The sequence below is a fragment of the Piliocolobus tephrosceles genome, chromosome 6 (genome assembly GCF_002776525.5).
Source record: "Piliocolobus tephrosceles isolate RC106 chromosome 6, ASM277652v3, whole genome shotgun sequence".
Lineage (NCBI taxonomy): Eukaryota > Metazoa > Chordata > Mammalia > Primates > Cercopithecidae > Piliocolobus > Piliocolobus tephrosceles.
The window spans coordinates 49,088,362-49,109,364 of NC_045439.1; the positions used below are offsets into that span (position 1 = coordinate 49,088,362).

At 37.4% G+C, this 21,003-nt stretch overlaps 1 protein-coding gene across 3 annotated transcripts in view; it reads right to left on the reverse strand.

Annotated features, from left to right (window-relative positions):
• The window catches only part of ARID4A (AT-rich interaction domain 4A), a 75,422-nt gene that overhangs the window by 47,895 nt on the left and 6,524 nt on the right, over positions 1-21,003 (reverse strand). For all 3 annotated transcript variants that reach the window (XM_023231406.1, XM_023231384.1, XM_023231395.2), the window contains exons 5-8: positions 19,925-20,015; positions 7,375-7,454; positions 7,191-7,285; positions 2,629-2,761 (exon numbers count right to left, since the gene is read on the reverse strand). In XM_023231406.1, coding sequence (XP_023087174.1) covers positions 2,629-2,761; positions 7,191-7,285; positions 7,375-7,454; positions 19,925-20,015 — 399 coding nt within the window. The remainder of the gene's footprint in view (positions 1-2,628; positions 2,762-7,190; positions 7,286-7,374; positions 7,455-19,924; positions 20,016-21,003) is intronic.

The window sequence follows — 21,003 nt, forward strand, 5'->3', positions numbered from 1 at the left end:
CACAGGTATATTTCCTATTATTGTCTAACTCACATCTAATATTTAGCCAAAATGGATTCCCAGAGCAAATAGTTCCGTGAACAAACCCATTCCTTTTTTTTTTTATTTTTTTTTTTGAGACGGAGTCTTACTCTGTTGCCCAGCCTGGAGTGCAGTGGCACGATCTCGGCTCACTGCAAGCTCCGTCTTTCGGGTTCACATCATTCTCCTACCTTGGCCTCCTGAGTAGCTGGGACTACAGGCACCTGCCAACCACGCCCGGCTAATTTTTTGTGTTTTTAGTAGAGACAGGGTTTCACTGTGTTAGCCAGAATGATCTCGATCTCCTGACCTCGTGATCCACCCACCTCGGCATCCACCCACCTTGGCCTCCCAAAGTGCTGGGATTACAGGCAAGCTATTTTTTTTAACCTGTTTTTTTGTTTCCTCTAGTGAAGCTTTGCCTACTATCTTTAAATCCTTCAAAGCTCAGCTCAAAAGCACCTGCTTTGTGAAGGCTTTCTGTATTTTCCTCAAATAAATGTAATCTCTCAGGCCAGGGAGTCCTAATATTGAACATATACTATTTTATATTACTGTTACTTGGATTATTCTGTACATTATACATAAAATCACCAAATGTAAGAATAGTGTCTTACTCATTTTTTATTTTCAATATCCCCGATAAATGATAAATCTGAATAAATAAAAGAATTTATTAAAAAAAAACTCTTGGCAAACCTAAAATCTGAATATTCTGCATCCAAATTACTTATTTTTCTATACAACTGAAAGGTCCAAGGGACTTTCAGATTTTCCCCATATAAATTAAATCTATTATCTATGAACTGAGTAATATATTTATATGCACACAGAAACCTAAAAATATACTTTCAGCTCTTTACAGGATTATAATCTAATTTGAGATACATTTTGTGTCACAATTATTATTAGAGATAAGTGATACCAAAATTCAAAGGGGCATACTTATGTTAAGAGTATTTAGGGCCAGGTGCAGTGGCTCACACTTGTTGATTCCAGCACTTCGGAAGGCCAAGGTCATCGTTTGAGCCCAGGAATTCGAGACCAGCCTGGACAACATGGCGAAACCACGTCTCCACAAAAAAATACAAAAATTAGCCAGGTGTGCTGACGTACACCTGTGGTCCCAAGCTACTCAGCAGGCTGAGGTGGGAGGATCACCTGAGCCCAGGGAGATGACGGCTGCAGTGAGCTGTGATCACACCACTGCACTCCAATCTGGGCGACAAAGACCCTCTCTCAAAAACAAAACAAAAGAAGAGTATTTAAGAGAGACCCTGCAAAGAAGGTAGGACTTGAGTTGAACTTTAAGAGATATTTAAGAGGGGATGAGTAAGTGGAGGAGGAAGTAAAGGAGGAGGAAGAGAAGAAAAAAGACATTAACTTCCAATTATTTTTTACTCCTCTCCGAAATAATTCTCTTGTGTATCTCTTCTTCTTACTCCTTCTCTGTGTAAGCAAAAATTAGCTTTCTCTACCAACCCATCTAAAAGTTGTCAATTCTAAAATCTTCCTTAAAATGTAGGTGAATCCCTCCTTTCCATACATCCTTTCTTACTTCATTCTGTACCAAATTTTTTTTTATTTACTATACAATCTTTAATAACTGTAATCTCTTACATGTCTACAGTAAGCTTCTTGAAGGCAATACATTTAAGCCTCTTCTAAAGAACTTTGAACAAAGCTGAACTCACTGCAGATCCTCAGTAAATGCTAATTAATTTAAGGCAGGGATAAAGACTTAGAGGAGTGATGTATCCTACATATGGGGCAGTTAAACAACTTTAGTATAGTTTACACTAAAAATAGGAAATAAACTGAGAGGCAGGGATGGCCTCAAACATCCATTTAAAAAATTCAAAACTGATCAACTAGGCAGACTCGTTGAAGGTTTCCTATTTTTGAGAATGGGACTATCATGACTGAATTTATATTTTAAAAAGATTTCTCAGCCAGGCATACTGGCTCATACCTGTAATCCCAGACCCTTGGGAGGCCAAAGTGAGAAGACTGCTTGAGCCCAGGAGTTTGAGACTGGCCTGGGAAACATCGGGAGGCTACATCTCTACAAAAAATAAAAAATAAAAAATAGCCAGGTGTGGAGGTGCATGCCTGTAGTTGTAGCTGCTTGGGAGGCTGAAACAGGAGGAACGCCTGAGCCCAAGAGGCTGAAGCTGCAGTGAGCTGTGCTCACATCACTGCACTCCAGTATTGGCAACAGAGTGAAACCCTGTCTCAACAGAAAGAAAAAAATATTTCTCTATGAAAGTTAGTGCTGGAAAATTAGTCTGAATTAATAGAAAAGAAAGAATTCAAGAATCAAGTTAAGGGAACCCATGGTAATGGGAATAGAGTAAAAAGCCATTGGACATACTATGAGGGAAGAAATACAAAAGAGCTCAATAAAAGGCTATATAGAATTTAAAAAAGAATAACCAAAGAAGACAGTGAAGTATTCTGGACCTGACTATGATTATTCAATTTTAAAAATCTCCAATAAAGTCCAAATTTGTTTAATATTTTCAAAATATTTTAAATGCTTTTTAAAAATCCATTTTAAACAAATATTTAGATGGCTGATTAACTTTGCAAAGAAACTTTACCTACCAAAGCAGGGTACCATTCAGTCCTCTCAGTTGCAGACACCACACTTACAACTTTTCCTAGTAATTCATCATTGAGACGGCGCTTGTCTTCATCTTCCTCTTCACTACTTTCTTCTTCCTTTTCATCTTCGGTACTAAAAGTTAGAATAACTTGATCATTATCCTAACACAAATAATTATTTGATACAGAGTATTGTGAATTGAATATAGTCAATTCAATTCCTAATGGATTACCCTGAAGTAGTAGCCTCTTCATTCTTATTATAATTGAAAACATGGGTCCTTCCTTAGCCTCACCGAAGTATGTAGTCCTGAGCTGTCTATGGTAACTCTGAGTCCACTTCACTAGATCAATGAGTGCTTAGACTTAGGCTCTCATGCCAACACCAGCTGGGACAGAAAAACCTAATTACAACACCATTAAATACTTATTATGCCAAATGCTTTTTTTTTTTTTAAGATTGCCTTTCTATTTTTATGCCAGATAACATAACTTTAATTTTCTAACTGGCTACGAAAATATCTGGCTATGAAAACACCCATAAGGGTTTACTTAAGGTAACTTATCTGGGTAACTAAAGTTTACCCTTAAGTGTCAACAAATTTTAAGCATACATATATGTGTATATATATGTACATACGTGTGTGTGTGTGTGTGTGTGTGTGTGTATTTGGAAATGGAGTCTCACTTTGTCACCCAGGCTGGAGGGCAGCGGTACTATCTCAGCTTACGGCAACCTCTGCCTCCCAGGGTTCAAGCGATTCTCCTGCCTCAGCCTCCTGAGTAGCTGGGATTATAGGCACATGCCACCACACCTAGCTAATTTTTGTATTTTTAGAAGAGACAGGGTTTCACCATGTTGGCCAGGCTGGTCTTGAACTCCTGACCTCGTGATCCACCCACCTCAGCCTCTCAAAGTGCTGGAACTACAGGTGTGAGGCACCATGCCCAGCCAAGCCTACACTTTTAAAATAAAAATAACTACATATTCCCCATTTGAGCTCCTAATGAATGTATATTGAATTTGACATCTTCTTGAAGACATCCTGCAATATACTGATAATGTTGGAGTTTACTAAAGTACACAGAGTTATTAACTCTTATTAATTCTTAAATGGCTCAAAACCACTTAGTTCATTATATTTTTATGGTTTTAGTCCTCCTTTTCTTCCATAGACTTCTCAGCTGTAAGACTCCACAGTTTTCTTTATTGACTGCATCTGCTAATTTTTCCTATATTTCCTTTTGACACATCTTCCAATCAGCTGCACTCTGAGAAACCGGATAACTCAACTTGTTAAAATTATAAAATAAGTATAAGGGAGTTTTCAGTAGAAGTCTATGGAGGTAGCTTATAAAGAAAATACTGGGTATTGAATTATTAAATATATATCTTGTCCTGAGTACTTATTACACACTGATAAATTTATATACATTATCGGCTGAGCGCAGTGGTTCATGCCTGTAATCCCAGCACTTTGGGAGGCCAAAGCAGGTGGATCCCTTGAGGTCAGGAGTTGGAGACCAGCCTGGCGAATATGACAAAACCCCATCTCTACAAAAATACAAAAATTAGCCAGGTGTGGTATCACACACGTGTAGTCCTGGCTACTCGGGAGGCTGAGGCATGAGAATCACTTGAACCTGGGAAGCAGAGGTTGTAATGAGCTGAGATCATATCACTACGCTCCAGTCTGGGTGACAAAGTCAGACTCCATCTCAAAAAAACAAAAAACAAAAACAACAACAACAAAAAAGAAAATTATCTAATTTATCTAATTATCTAATACAAAAACCAGCAAGCCACTACCATTCCCATTTTCCTCAGCTATAAATTGAGAATATCTTGCAGGTTTTGTGAAAATTTGAGTTAATATACATAAATGCAGTTAACTATAAAGAGGTTAAGTTATTTTCCAGAAGTGATATATCTAGTATATGGCTCAGTTGGGATTTCCATTTAGGGTCCTCAGAGGTCTTTTACTACTTTCTGGTTTGCAGCTTAGGTGTTATTTGACTTTGCCTTTAAAAATACTCATTATATACTCCCCAGGAGCAGTGAGTACATATCTAATACTGGGATCTTGGTTTCTAAATCTTATTTCCCACTAAAATAAATGAGGGACCCTTGTAGAAATGGCCAATTCCAGGGTTGGCGCAGGAAAAAATTAACATGAGCCTAGGATACCTTGTCGTGCCAGAAGGTGAATAAGTGCTCAAGAAATGGTGAGGACTTATCAAAAGAACACAGAAGCCATCCTGGAAAGGCTTCCTTGGCTAAATCTGGAACAATCTGAATTATAACCCATTAAGTAAAATTAGAATCCACAGCATTAGGAAAAGAATTTCATTATAGCTAAATGATAACTAAAAAATGCAGCAAGAATGAAAAATTAGAAAAATCAGCATTTTGCTATCATAATAGTACCAACTGATCCAGGCAAGAATTATTAGTAGATAAACCTTATAAATGGAAGTTTGACAGAGAATAGAATATTTAAGTAGTCTCAAAGTATCTCCACGCAGATTTACAAATTACAAAGGGGAAAAATGTTAACTACAGTAATTCTGAAGTTGAGAAATTTGGCAGACACCATCTTAACCAGGTGATCAAAGTTAGTATCACCAGATATGGGACAAACTGATAATATTTCTTGCTGGGCTTTCCTTCAGGACACAACATCACTTATGGAGTATAATGTATAACCTGAATCTAACAACGAGAAAACAATCTGACAAACCCATATAAGGGAACAGATTACAAGACTATTGTCATGTATTCTTCAAAAATGTCAATGTCATGGGGAAAAAAAAGGCTGCATAATTTTTTCAGATTAAAGGAGACTCAAGAACCATATAAACTAAATGCAATGCATGATCTTGAATTGGATCCTGGAATCAGGGGGACTGGGGGATGCTATAAAGGCTATTATTGGAATAACTGGCAAAGTTTGAAATATTAACCACATGATAGTAGTCCATCAATGTTAAATTTTCTAAATTTGGTATTCATACTTTGAAGAGCATCTCCTTGTTCTTAAATATTTAATGATAAAGGATCATGATGCTTGCCACTTCCTCTCAAATAGTTCAGCAAAATAAAATTATTATTAGAAAATATAAAAATAATTAGTATAGCCTGGGAGTGGCCCAACACTTTGCGAGGCCGAGGCGGGTGGATCACGAGGTCAAGAGATCAAGATCATCCTGGCCAACATGGTGAAACCCTGTCTCTACTAAAAATGCAAAAATTAGCTGGGCGTGGTGGCACGCACCTGTAGTTCCAGCTACTCGGAAGGCTGAGGCAGGAGAATCACTTGAACTTGGGAGGCAGAGGCTGCAATAAGCCGAGATTGCGCCACTGCACTCCAGCCTGGCGACAGAGTGAGATTCCATCTCAAAAAAAAAAAAGAAAAGAAAAAAATTTGTATATATAGAGAGAAGGAATCATAAAGCAAATGTGTGAAAAATATTAAGAACTAGTAAATCTAGATAAAGCGTATATAGACATTAGGCCAGGCGCATTGTCTCACACCTATAATCCCAGCCAGCACTTTGGGAGGCCAAGGAGGGCGAATCACTTGAGGTCAGGAGTTTGAAACCCATTTGGCCGACATAGTGAAATCCCGTCTCTACTAAAAATACAAAAACTAGCCAGGCATGGTGGCGCATCTGTAATCCCAACTACTCAGGAGACTGAGGCAGGAGAATCACTTGAACCTGGGAGGCAAAGGCTGCAGCGAGCCAAGATTGTGCCACTGCACTCCAGCCCTGGTGGCACAGTGAAACTCCATCTCGCAAAAAAAAAAAAAAAAAAAAAAAAAGGAAAAAAAAAGTATATAGACATTCACACAGACATTCGTGTTAAAATTATTCTTGCAATCTTTAAGTTTGAAATGTTTTTGAAGTAAAAGATAAAAAACATATACTCACTTAAAATATAAAAATTATCATATCAGTTAAAAATTTGGGGCCGGGTGCAGTGGCTCAGGCTGGGCGTAGTGGCTCATGCCTGTAATCCCAGCACTTTGGGAGGCTGAAGCAGGTGGATCACAAGGTCAGGAGTTCGAGACCAGCCTGGCCAGTACGGTGAAACCATGTCTCTACTAAAAATACAAAAAAAAAAAAAAAAAAAAGTAGCTGGGTGTGGTGGCATGTGCCTGTAGTCCTAGCTGCTCAGGAGGCTAAGGCACGAGACTTGCTTGAACTCAGGAGGCAGAGGTTAGCCAAGGCTGCAGTGAGCCGAGATTGCACCACTGCACTCCAGCCTGGGTGACAGAGCGAGACTCCATCTCAAAAAACAAAATCCAAAACAAAACAAAAAAAACTTTGGCAAAGTAACTTAAAACAAAAATAATCTTTCTAAAATAAGAGTTGTTATCATTCCTGGGCAAATAATGGGAATAATCAAGAGCAAGGTCCACTCAGGGTAAAATGTCTAACATAAGGATACAATATGCTATGGAAAGCTTACCCAAATGAATTTAGCCATCCTAAGAAAACCACTTGTTTAATGTTATAATTACTGTAATTAAAATGATACCATATATGAAAAAACTCACACAGGAAGAGAAGATCTCCTTCCCCTGTTTGTCTTCTTTGCAATTACTGGAGTTCCAAAATGCTCTGGATTCGTTAATGGAAGCTGGTCAAGTGTCTGTATAAGAAACAGATTAATTAAATCACATTTTACCTCTAGATCAGTACCTGTAGTTCAATCCAAATAGTCCATCCATGTCACCCTACCTCACTCTCTGCAAAATGTCTCTCTCCTTTCAGACAAAGCGAGGTACGTCTCAATGTTCGCTCGTCACCATCATCAAACACTATAATAAGCACAAGATATCAGAGAATTTATGCACACTAATGAGATAAAAACTTAAAAGCACAGAATGCTATTATTGTTATTAATTAGAGCTTAATATTTATAAGAACCATTATTTTAGTCATTTTTCAAAACCTTTACAATGAGCATACTATGCCATATTTTTCATTCTATAGATACCAAAAACACAAGTTAAATGGCTGCCCACAACTGCTTAAGTATCTCCATCGGCTTTTTTGATTTCCATCACTACAGAACCACCTTCTTAACTCATTAGCAACCTAGCCAAAGCACAAATATTAAATTAACTGCAATCCTAGGAGAATGAACAAAAACCTGATTTTAAAGAAAGTATGGATTTTTCCACAAAAGTTTAATATTAGAGTACCCCTAACTTCCAGAAACTGACTCCTGGTATTGCTACCGAATTATTCTACTGCTTCTATTTACTTGCATGATAACCTACTACACATGTACTGGCTGCCAAATTCTAAAGTCATAAGATACAAGTTATTTCCTTTGTTAGAAAAGGATATAAATAGTTTGTTTAAAAAAAAAAGAAAAAAAAAAGACAGGGTTTTGCTATTTTACCCAGGTTGGTCTCAAAACTCCTGGCCTCAAATGAACCTCCTGCCTAGGCCTCTGAAAGTGCTCAGATTACAGGTATCAGCCACTGTACCCAGTTGAGTAGTTTAGAAATAAAGGTTGAAATAAGGAAACAGAAAGATAAAGTTTTTAGTGCAGGCACGGTGGCTCACCATGGGACCTGTGGTCCCAGCTACTGGAGAGGCCATAGTGGAACTATTGCTTGAGCAGGGAGAAACCAAGGCTCAACCATGGTTAGTGAGCCATGATTACGCCACTGTGTGACAGCAAAACCAGATTCTGTCTCAAAAAAAATAAAAACAAAATATAAAGGTTTTTTTAAAAAGAAACTTTAGACCACTTTTACTCCTTTTTTTTTTTTTGAGCCAGAGTCTCACTGTGTCGCCCAGGTTGCAGTGTGATCTCAGCTCACTGCAAGCTCTGCCTCCCGGGTTCACACCATTCTCCTGCCTCAGCCTCCTGAGTAGCTGGGACTACAGGCACCTGGCACCAGGCCCGGCTAACATTTTTGTATTTTTAGTAGAGACCAGGTTTCACCGTGTTGGCCAGGATGGTCTTGATCTCCCGACCTCGTGATCCACCCGCCTCAGCCTCCCAAAGTGCTGGGATTACAGGCGTGAGCCACCACGCCTGGCCTTTACTACATATTTTTAAAAATCACACTACTTGGCCGGGCGCAATGACTCACACCTGTAATCTCAGCACTTTAGGAGGCCGAGGTGGGCGGACCACCTGAGGTCGGGAGTTGGAGACCTGCCTGACCAACATGGAGAAACTCTGTCTCTATTAAAAATTCAAAATTTGCCGGGTGTGATGGCATGTGTCTGTAATCTCAGCTACTCTGGAGGCTGAGGCAGGAGAATCGCTTGAATCCGGCAGGCAGCGGTTGCAGTGAGCCTAGATCGCGCCATTGCACTCCAGCCTGGACAACAAGAGCAAAACTTCATCTAAAAAACAAAAACAAAACAATCATACTACTTGACTATGTTTAAACATTTCAAGGAAATGGGGTAAGGAATTTTATAATTTATCCCTAATATTCTCCTAATCACTAACAATATATTATTTTGATAACTGTATAGGTTTAACTTTTGCGACTGTATTCTGATTTTAGCATCCAACATTTATAAAGTTTATTAAAAAGAATATGTTCTCAGAAGGTACCTCATTGTTCCAGGTTATGAAGAAATAAGATATAATCTTTACTTCAAATACTTAACATCCATATTCATTCAACAAGAAAGCATATATATGTACCCAAAAACAATTATAAAGATTTAGTACTAATTTTCACAATTCTAGATACTTTTCCATTCTAACAAAATAAGTTAGTGCTAATAAAAAGAAATTCTATATTACATTCATTTGATATCTTAGAATCTTTTCATTGGTTACCTATGAAATTATAACCCTGAATTACTTTCTTAAAAGGTTGTTTTATTAGCAAACATTTTGCCTTCAAATCCTACACTTACTTTTAATGAATAAGTTTTTTAAAACAAAATTATATAAAAGCTTTCAACACGTTAAATATTTATCTACTTCAATCAGTTCTCCCTCTTTAGACTACAGATACCTACTTAGATTCTCTTACATGCAGGAGACAATGTGAAAAAAATTAAAAACTCCTGAAGCACATACTCAAAAGAACCACGATTCTAAAAAAGCAGCTGTGCTATACACAGTCAATGATCCAGAAATTAATGACTAGCTGAAGGCACAATGACAAGTTAAAACACAACATCCTCCAATGATTACATCACTGATCTGCACTTGAGTAATAGGGTGCTAAATATTTGATATAAAAATTATGATTCATATAGTGTCAAGTCTAACAAATTAACCACTGTTCTCTTAAAATTTTTAAATCATGAAATTATCACAAACCAAACTTAATATAATTCTTGTTAGTATTAGTAACTGTAAGTATAAGATTTCAAAAAGAATAAAACCTGAAAGGTTTTCAACTTTTCTTAATGCCTACAATACCAAATATGATGATACCAGACCCACACACATTTAAATGGAGGTATGAAGAAGGAAAATGTGAATGTAAGACCAACACTCCAAATTTATATAACAAAATATTTTCCATAGTGTTTTATCATTAATCAATGGCAGCCCTAAACCAAAATGTTCTGATGAAAAATTTGAACAATTTCAGCATTTCAAACAAAATATTTCAGCAATTTCTATATTTCAACAATTTAAAAATTTCAATAATCACTTTGAAATAAAATCAGATTTTTGGAAGGAAAAATTCATTTCACTTAAGTACACCTTATCATGGATAGAAATTTTTTTTTAAAAAAAGGGATTTCTCAAAAGGGGATTACGATACAAACAACTATTTTACAGTTTTACATAGGAACCCTCCCAACTTTAAGTGAACAAAAAGAAATAGTGTAAGATTTATTAATTTACTTAGAGACAGAGTCTCACTCTGATGCCCAGGCTGGAGTGTAGTGGCGTGATCTTGGCTCACCGTAACCTCCACCTCCCAGGTTCAAGTGATTCTTGTGCCTCAGCCTCCCAAGTAGCTGGGATTACAGGTGCACATCACCAGGCCCGGCTAACTTCTGGATTTTTAGTAAAGACAGGGTTTCACCATGTTGACCAGGCCGGTCTCGAACTCCTGGCCTCAAGTGTTCCGCCTACCTTGGCCTTCCAAAGTGCTGGGATTACAGGTATGAGCCACTGCACCCAGACTAAGATTTTTTTAATTCACAAAATTATACAAATATTTTTGAGTACTTTATAAATTTGTTAAATAATGTAATTTTTCAAGATTTTCTGAAAGACAAACAGAAAACTCAACAATAGGGGGGTGTGATGGCTCACACCTGTAATCCTGGTGCTTTGGGAGGTCAAGGCAAGAGAATCCTTTGAATCCAGGAGTTGGAGACCAGCCTGGCCAACACACTGAGACTCCATCTTTACAAAAAAAAAAAATTAAAAATTAGCTGGGTGTGGTGGCATGTGTCTGCAGTTCTAACTACGCGAGTGGCGGAGATCACTTGATTCCAAGAGTTCAGGAATGCAGGGAGCTATGACTGCCACTGCAGTCCAGCCTGGGCAACAAAGTGAGACCCTGTTTCTATATTCCTATATTTTTTATAAAACCAACATTATGAACTTATTAATCATGACATCCCTGATTATCAAAACCATGAAGAAGCTCCATCTAAAATAAACTTCCTCTCTTAACTTGCATGTTAGAATTATCATCTAAAAGAACACAACATTTGTAGGCACTGAAGAGTATCATTTTGTAAGAGTGAAATAATTAATGTTGTATATAGCAAGTCTAGCTTTTTTTTAGTTGTCTTCTACAGCATGCTGAGACCAAAAAAAGTCAGACTACAAGGATTTAATAATTCTATGAAATGTCTTATATTTGCCAAAAATGGCTTTTGAATAGATTGTTCATTGAGTCTAGCAGAACATACATATAACCAAAAGTGGTATCTCTGTTATTATGTTAGGTATTTTGACAGTTAATTTTAGATGTGAACTTGACTGAATTAAGAATACCTAGAGAAGTGGTAAAGCAATTACTTCTGGGTGTGCCAGAGGAAACTGGCACGTGTGTCAATGAACCAAGTGGGAAGATTCACTCTCAACGTGGGCAAGTACCATCCAATTGGCCGGGGGCCCAGACAGAACAAAAAATGAGAGAAAGGGATTTCCTCTCTCCTGGAGCTGGGATACTCTTCTCCTCCTGCCCTTGGACATCAGAACTCCAGGCTCTTTGGCTTTGGGACACTGCACCTTAACACCAGCAGTCCCTCAGATTCTCAAGGCTTTGGCCTGGGACTGAGAATTATATCCTCAGCTTCCCTGGTTCTAAGGCTTTCTGACTTGGATGGAGCCTAGCTATTGGCATCTCAGGTCTCTAGCTTACAGACAGTCTGTCATGGTCATTCTCAGCCTTCATAATATCATGAGCAAATTTGTCTAATACTGGGGTATGCGACCCCCAGGCCACAAACCCGTACCAGACCATGGCCTGTTGGTAACCAGACCGCACAGCAGGTGAGTGGTGCGCAAGCAAGCATTACCACCTGAGCTCCACCTCCTGTCAGATCAGCAGTGGCATTAGAATCTCACAGGAATGCTAACCCTTGTGAACTGCCCAAGCAAGGGATCTACCAATAGGTTGTGCATTCCTTATGAGACACTAATGCCTGATGATCTAAAGTGGAAGAGTTTCATCCTGAAACCATCCCCCAGCACTCCCATCCATGGAAAAATTGTCTTTCACGAAACCAGCCCCTGGTGCTAAAAAGGTTGGGACCTCTAAGAAATCCCCTCTCATATCAATCTATCTATCATCTATCATCTATCTATATCTTATTGGCTCTCTAGAGAATCCTAATAGGGATTAAAATATTAAAATCTATTAAGAGGAAAATGACAAAGCTGAGAATTTCACAGTAACACCAACCATACTAAACACAATAGACAAAATAATGCCAATGCAAACAAACACACAAATCCTAACCCTAATCAGCTAGAATTCAAATGAAAGGATCTGATCAACTACTAAATACAAAAGACCCATTTCCCTGTTATCACAGCACTGATACTGAAAGATAGTAAAATAATAACAGTAAATTAATTTTATCTAAAATACAATTGGCTATCACTTACTAAGCTTCTACCATGTCCTAATCCTCACAACAGCCTCTACAAAGTAGGAACCACTATCCTCCTTTTATAGATAAAGAAACTGAGAATCAGAAAGTTAACTGATGAGCTACATTTTAGTTGGGGGGGTATCAAAAGACATAATAGGCATGAAACAGAAGTATAAAATGAAGTCAGAGAAGGAAGTAATAAATTCTGTCTTTGGAAAATTAAGTATCACTATTGTTATATCAGGGTACAGCAGTTATAATTAACAAAATTACAGAATTCTTCACATAATGGAGTAAATTGCTTGAACCCTGGAGGTGCAGGTTGCAGTGAGCCAAGATCATGCCACTGCACTCCAGCTTGGGCGACAGAGCAAGACTCCCATCTAAAAATAAAATAAAAAAAAATAATGGGCAAAGGACCTGAATAGACATTTCTCAAAAGCAGACATACCAATGGCCCAGAGGTATGTGAAGAAGTGTTCAACATCAGTAATAATCATCAGGGAAATGCAAATACAAACTACAAAGAGATTTCACCTCACACCGGCTAGAATGGCTATTATCAAGAAGATAGAAGGTTACAGGCACTGGCAAGGATATGGAGAAAAGGGAATCCTTGCCCACCACTGGTGGGAAAGTAAATTAGTATAGCTATCATGTAAAATAGCATAGAAGTTCCTCAAAAAACTAAAAACAGAACTACCATATGATCCAGCAATTCCGCTCCTGGGTATATAACCAAAGAATGAAACTAGTATGTCAGAGATGTATCTGTACTCCCATGTTTATTGCAGCACTATTCACAATAGCCAAGATATTGGATCAATTTAAGTCTCTATGAGCAGATGAATGTATAAAGAAAATGTGATATAACATATATACATAATGGAATACTATTCGGCTTTTAAAAAGAAGGAAATCGTGACATTTGTAACAACATGGTTGAACCTGGGGGACATTATGCCAAGTGAAATAAACCAGGTACAGGAAGACAAATACCATATGATCTCGCTTAAGAAGTCAAACTCTTATTAGAGAGTAGAATGCTGGTTATCAGGGGTGGGGGCAGCTTGATTGGGGAGGTGGGGGTGAGGGATTGGGTAAATGTTGGTTAAATGATACAAAATTTCAGTTAGAAGGAATAAGTTCAAGAGCTCCATTGTACAACATGATGGTTTTAGCCAATAATGATGCATTGTGTACTTGAAAATTGCTGAGAGAATATATTTCAAGTGTTCTCACCTCACACAAAAAATAAGCCTGTGAAGTGATCCACCTTTTAATTAGCTTGCTTAGCCATTCCACAATGTATACATATTTCAAAATATGTTGCATAACATAAATACATACTATTAATATTAAATAATTTATCTTTTTTTGGAGATGGAGTCTCACTCTGTCACCCAGGCTGGAGGGCAGTGGTGCCATCTCGACTCACTGCAAGCTCCACCTCCCAGGTTCAAATGATTCTCCTGCCTCAGTCTCCCAAGTAGCTGGGATTACAGGCATGCGCCACCATGCCCAGCCAATTTTTTTATTTTTAGTAGAGATGGGGTTTCACCATGTTGGCCATGCTGGTCTCGAACTCCTGACCTCAAGTGATCCACCTGTCTCGGCCTCCCAAAGTGCTGGGATTACAGGCGTTCAGTGAGCCACCACACCCAGCCCTTCGCCCATTTTTTAAATCAGGTTGTTTTCTTGCTATCGAGTTGTTTAAGTTCCTTATAAATTTTGGATATGAATCCCTTATCAAATACATAGTTTGCAAGTATTTTTTCAAATTCCGAAGGTTGTCTCTTCACTCTTTTCATTGTTTCTTTTGCTGTGTAGAAGCTATTTAGTTTGATGTACTCTCCCAGGAGTCTAATTTTGCTTTCGGGGTCATTAAAAAAAAAAAAAAAAAAAAAAATCAATGCCCAGGCCAATGTCATAAAACCTTTTCCTCTATGTTTTCTTCTAGTGGTTTGATAATTTCAGGTCTTAAGTCTTTGATCCGCTTAGAGTTAGTTTTTGTATATGGGGTAAGATGAGGGTCTACTTCCATTCTTCTACAGGTAGATATCCAATTTTCCCAACACTATTTACGAAGACACTGTCCTTTCCCCCGTATGTGCTCCCGGCACCCTAGTCAAAGATCAAATGACCATAAATAGGTAAATTTATTTCTGGGGTATCTATTCTGTTCCACTGGTCTATGTGTCTGTTTTTATGCCAGTATCATGATGTTTTGATTACTACAGCTTTGTAGTATATTTTGAAATCAGGTGGTATGTCTCCGGTTTTACTCTTCTTGATCAAGATTGCTTTAGCTTCAATAGTTCTGTTATTCATAGAATCATCTGTGATAACTACAGAAGTTCCTCAGCAGCTAAGGTTAAAAAAAAAAAAAACAAAAACTCCAGGAATCTGTAAATTTAAGAAATTAACACTCAAATACATAATTACATTAAGAAAATATCATGGGAGAACTAAGTCTTAGGGAAGGCCATTTAAAAATGAGTTAAAGCCTATCATAGGACTACACACATTGTTTTTGCTTACTACTTTATTTCTTTTTTTTTTTTTTTCTTTTTCTTTTTGAGACGGAGTCTCGCTCTGTCACCCAGGCTGGAGTGCAGTGGCCGGATCTCAGCTCACTGCAAGCTCCGCCTCCCAGGTTTACTCCATTCTCCTGCCTCAGCCTCCCGAGTAGCTGGGACTAAGAGGTGCCCGCCACCATGCCCAGCTAGTTTTTTGCATTTTTTTAGTAGAGACGGGGTTTCACCGTGTTAGCCAAGATGGTCTCGATCTCCTGACCTCGTGATCCGCCCGTCTCGGCCTCCCAAAGTGCTGGGATTATAGGCTTGAGCCACTGCGCCCAGCCACTACTTTATTTCTTAACGAATAATCTAGTCAGAATAGCCACCTGGGTTTGAAAACATTTTGTGATTGATTTTGATTATAACATTTGTCATAAGCAAGTCTGACTACATTAAAAACCTTATAAACCTGCAGGACATTCTACAAAATTTAATTAATTCACCAGTTGATTCTAAACCTCCTCTACTCAATATTAACTAGAACTTACACAAAATCTGATATAACCAATGTTCAAAACAATAACTACAAAGTACAAAATAATCTGAATCTTAAGCATTTTTTGTTACAAAAACATATTAATATAGATGATAGATTTTAGTGCTAAACTTGATAAATGATGTGTGTGTGTACATTTTCAAAGTTAATTACTAGAATTACTGAAATTTTTATGCTTTATCTTTTTCCTTATTTTTCAAGTATATGTTTTTATATTACAAAAAGGCAAAATAGAGAGTACCTTCAAAATGTCTTACTGACAGTTGTATTCACCAGGAGTTAGTGGTAACATTTAACTGGACATATTAATTCCTTTTTCCTTTCTTTTTTTTTTTTTTTTTGAGACGGAGTCTCGCTCTGTCGCCCAGGCTGGAGTGCAGTGGCAAGATCTCAGCTCACTGCAAGCTCCACCTCCCGGGTTTACGCCATTCTCCTGCCTCAGCCTCCCAAGTAGCTGGGACTATAGGCGCCCGCCACCTTGCCCGGCTAGTTTTTTTGTATTTTTCAGTAGAGACGGGGTTTCCCTGTGTTAGTCAGGATGGTCTCAATCTCCTAACCTCGTGATCCACCTGTCTCGGCCTCCCAAAGTGCTGGGATTACAGGCTTGAACCACCGCACCCGGCCTCCTTTTTTCTTTAAACATAACTAGAGATTTGGGCTCTATCCAGCCCAAATCTCTCATATAGCCCATTCATCTGCTCATAGAGACTTAAATTGATCCAATATCTTGGCTCAATTTGACACCTTTTGAATGACTGAACAGGTAACACACTTCCATATATTACAGATTCCTTATCTTTAATGGCAAGGACAAGAACTATCAATGAATAAACTATGGTAGGAATGGTAAGAAGAGGAAATATTTCTATTGCGCAAAAACAAAAACAAAAAATCCTTTTGAGTTGGTGCTGTTTACTATTCAACATTAAAAGGGGAAGCTGGGAGCAGTGGCTCACACCTGTAATCCCAACACTTTGGGAGGCTAAGGCGGTAAGATTGCTTGAGCCCAGGGAATTCAGGGCTGCGGGGAGCTATGATAGTGCTACTGAACAAAACCAACAGAGCAAGACCTGCCTCTAAAACAAACAAACAAAAACAAACAAACAAACAAAAAAACAAGAAATAAACCATCAGAGAGTAAGATATTACCAGATATTTTAAAAACTGAGTCATACTATATCCATAATCTCCTTCAAAATTGGTTAATCAAGTTTAACAGAAGGGAAATTGACACCGATATTATGTAAGAAGCAGTTGCTATAACTGATTCTAATGATAACTTTAGATCACTAATGATCATAACTCCTATTTGATCAAAACCAGCAATGTGGTATCCTCTTGTTTTATTTTTAATAATCTGACATAATTTCTGGTATCTCATGAAACCGAAAAGGTAATGGAGGTCATAAACACTTTGAAAAATTTTCTGATTATACCCACATAACACTTTGCTAGGAACTAGAAATCAAGAAAAATTCCAGAAAGGAGCAATTAAACCCAATACGTAGCGGGTACTCACTGAAAGAAAAATAGAGGATGCTCATGAGCCAAGAGGTTTTACATTTCATTTTACCATTTTTTTAAATCGACTGGTAACTCAGGTCATAATACTCTGATCATTCTTTATGTGATCCACTTCCTTCAATATCTAAATGTTCTTCATAGCAGTGCTATCTTGAGTTTTCTGAATGGAACAGTGCCTTTCAAAATCTTTTTATGAATTTTCTTCATGCATGTAGCTGCAAAAATCTTTAATATTTTGAATTTGTCTCCCAAATAAATCTGTTTCTCCCTGTTTTTATAAGTGTGAACTACCTGCATCAGAATCACTGACAAGCTTACTAAAACATTCTTGTATTGCCAACGCCAGGCCTACTATTTGGAGAGGCTTGGGGTCCTCAAATCCTCATTTTTCTAAGCAAGCACCAAGTGATTCTTATGTACACTAATGCTTGATACCTCCATTATATGCAATTAAGATTCTAAAGCTCTTTGAGAACAAGAATTATACAATTTCTTCTGTAATTATCCAACACAGAAAATCACCATAGAGAATGCTTAGTAGTGACTAGTTTTTAGAAACACTAAAATGCTACTCATGTAGAGGACAAAGGTTGCTATTCATAATTGAATAACTACTCTGGGATGAAGAAACCCAAAATGAGAACACTTGAAAAGTAATCCTTCTGTTGAGCATACGCATTTTATCAGTAAAGCTTCACAAGTAACGTGAGTACAACCTTTATAGTGAATATAATATAATGTGCAATATTAGTGTCTGAATATCCATCATATATTTTCCAGTGATTCTACACACACCTGTAATTTTTATCAGGTCTTAGTTTAATACAGCAAAGGTATATTTACTTAATCTCTAAGAGTTAACATTAAGTTTAGTTTTTATTTGTTTGTTTTGAGATAGTTTTGCTCTTGTTGCCCAGGCTGGAGTGCAATGAGATGATCTAGGCTTACTGCAACCTCGGCCTCCCAGATTCAAGTGATTCTCCCGCCTCAGCCTCATGAGTAGCTGGGATTACAGCCGCCCGCCACCACACCCAGCTAATTTTCGTATTTTTAATAGAGATGAGGTTTTGCCATGTTGGCCAGGCTGATCTCGAACTTCTGACCTCAAGTGATCCACCCACCTCGCCCCCACAAAGTGCTGGGATTACAGGTGCGAGCCACCACATTTGGCCACTTAGTTTTTAAATATTTAACAAATATCAATAGCCACAACTAAGCTTCCTAAAAATATGTAGTTCAGAATAATAGCACCATTGTGAACCAACACTAAATTCTAGCAAGTATAGGAAGAATAAAAGAGGTTCGAAAAAAGTAGTTACACACAGCAAACTGGTACTACTAATAGAAGGCACAGGGAAAGACAGAGAAATTTTTAACCAAAGCATAGTTCTTCACAACATTGAGCATCAACTGGAATGATTTTTACCCAAAGCAACAAATCAAGTAAACTAAAAGTAAGCCTAAATGGTCATTTATTTTATTTCTACAAGAAAACCACAAAATAATTATACCTCTTAAACGAAGAAATAAGTATAAAAACCAACAATGCTATAGATTGGATGTTATCCACAGGACTGTGTAGTTTGAAAGTACTGAGAGGAGATTTGGAAATGCTACCTAATGCTATTCTCATCAACATAATGACAGCAACTATTTAAGTACTACTTTTAGGTTTTAACTTACACGTATTATGACACTTGTTGCTTCTTACTATTAATACAGTAAAGTTATATGAAGCCAGTATAAGATTATGAATGGAATGTTAAGAATGCATTCATATTAGGAACATCTATCTCTTTCTTGAAAGCTGCTTTTTTTTTTTTTTTTTTTTTTTGAGAATGAGTCTCACTCTGTCACCCAGGCTGGAGTCTCACTCTGTCACCCAGGCTGGAGTGCAGTGGCACTATCTGGGCTGACTGCAACCTCCGCCTCATAGGCTCAAGTGATTCTCGTGCCTCGGCCTCCTGAGTAGCTGGGATTACAGGAATGCGTCATTACCACCTGGCTAATTTGTGTATTTTTAGTAGAGACGGGGTTTCACCATGTTGGCCAGGCTGGTCTTGAACTTCTGACCTCAAGTGATCCACCTGCCTCAGCCTTCCAAAGTGCTAGGATTACAGGCATGAGCCACCGTATCCGACCTTGAAAGCTGTTAATATGAGCACCCACATTGTGTCAAAAATCAAAAACTAAGTTACAATCACCTATTCTTGAATCTACTATGGTCAAGATTTTTTAAATCTGTAAATTGTCTGGCAACATCTACATTACCCTTATATAAAATACGCAGCAATACAATAAAGATCACAACTACGGAATTTTAATAGAAAAAGTGATCACAATAATGTGATCTAACCTTCTTGAAGAGAAACATTAAAATAACCTAAAATAGAAGTACATTCTTGGATGAAATAGACACAAGTGGCCAAGTTACTGTAAGAGATAATTATTTTTGTTACCTACAGGACATTCTTAGAATTTTAGCCAGCTATATCCAGTAAACTGATAGGAAATAATACATATTTCCCCACCAACACAATGATTTGGTCTATCCACAAAACACAGATACACGCAAAGTCCAAATCAAATCTATGTGTTAAATGTGTTAAATTACTTAATTACTTACCCACGGTATACCAACTAGCATCTGTCAACTTGCTGATAATAGCTTCCTGAAAAGATCCATCAGATGTCCTTGTTTCAACAATAGCTCCAACCTAAAATGTGAAATCCAAATTTCCTTACCAAATTTAAACAAATAAACCAAATCACTTCCACCAACTCTATTATCTAGGTAAGAAAAATAAATACCATACTTATGATAATTCTATCTTACACTGTCTTAGATCTTTATCATTCATAGTACTTATCTATGTATTATGCAATTTGAGCCCCAAAACACTTTGACAAAATTTAGGTAGCTATTATTACCCTTACTTTACACACTGAAAATTGCAGTTCAGAAAGAGAAAATAATTTGCAGAGTCCAGCATGACAGCCCAGTCTCTTAAATCTTACTTTAGAGCTTTTCCACTATATCACACTGCCTTCAAGAAAATTAAATAGAAGAACTGTAAAATTATAAGACAACCAAAATAGCATCAATTTTCTTTCACAGAAATACGAATATTAGATTCAGCATATTTAAGGAATCTTTTAGATAAAGGTTCACCTGGAGAGATAGGGATGGACCAGTTGACCTTCTTTCAGTTTCCAGACCTTTGTATATCAGATATTAACCAAAATGGTACTCTGATATAACAGATTTATTACATAAACAAATGGCCAGAAATGGCTGGAAAACATAATCTAGGTATTTATTAAATTGAATTAGGAAGTGAACATAGTTTGCTTGGTAAATTAGAACCACCGAAGATTGGTTATGATACTCAACTTAGAAGGCTAAACATCACCTCAGCTACAGCAACAATTTGCAAAACAAAGCCAGGTATCCAGTTCAAGAATTCATAACAGAAAGGTAGGTGAAAAACTTAACATGTTTATATATATTAAATTACCCTTCTAGAAGATGTTTAGTCTTCTAAAACTTAGAATACAGCCATTGCAATATCATAATTTATACTAATTATATTTAAACCCTTCATATGTATTGTTTTCTGATTAACGTTCTCATAAATGTTAAGCCTATGTAGAAATGTAAATTCAGTAAATACAGTATAAATCTATGATTATTTTAGATTTTAA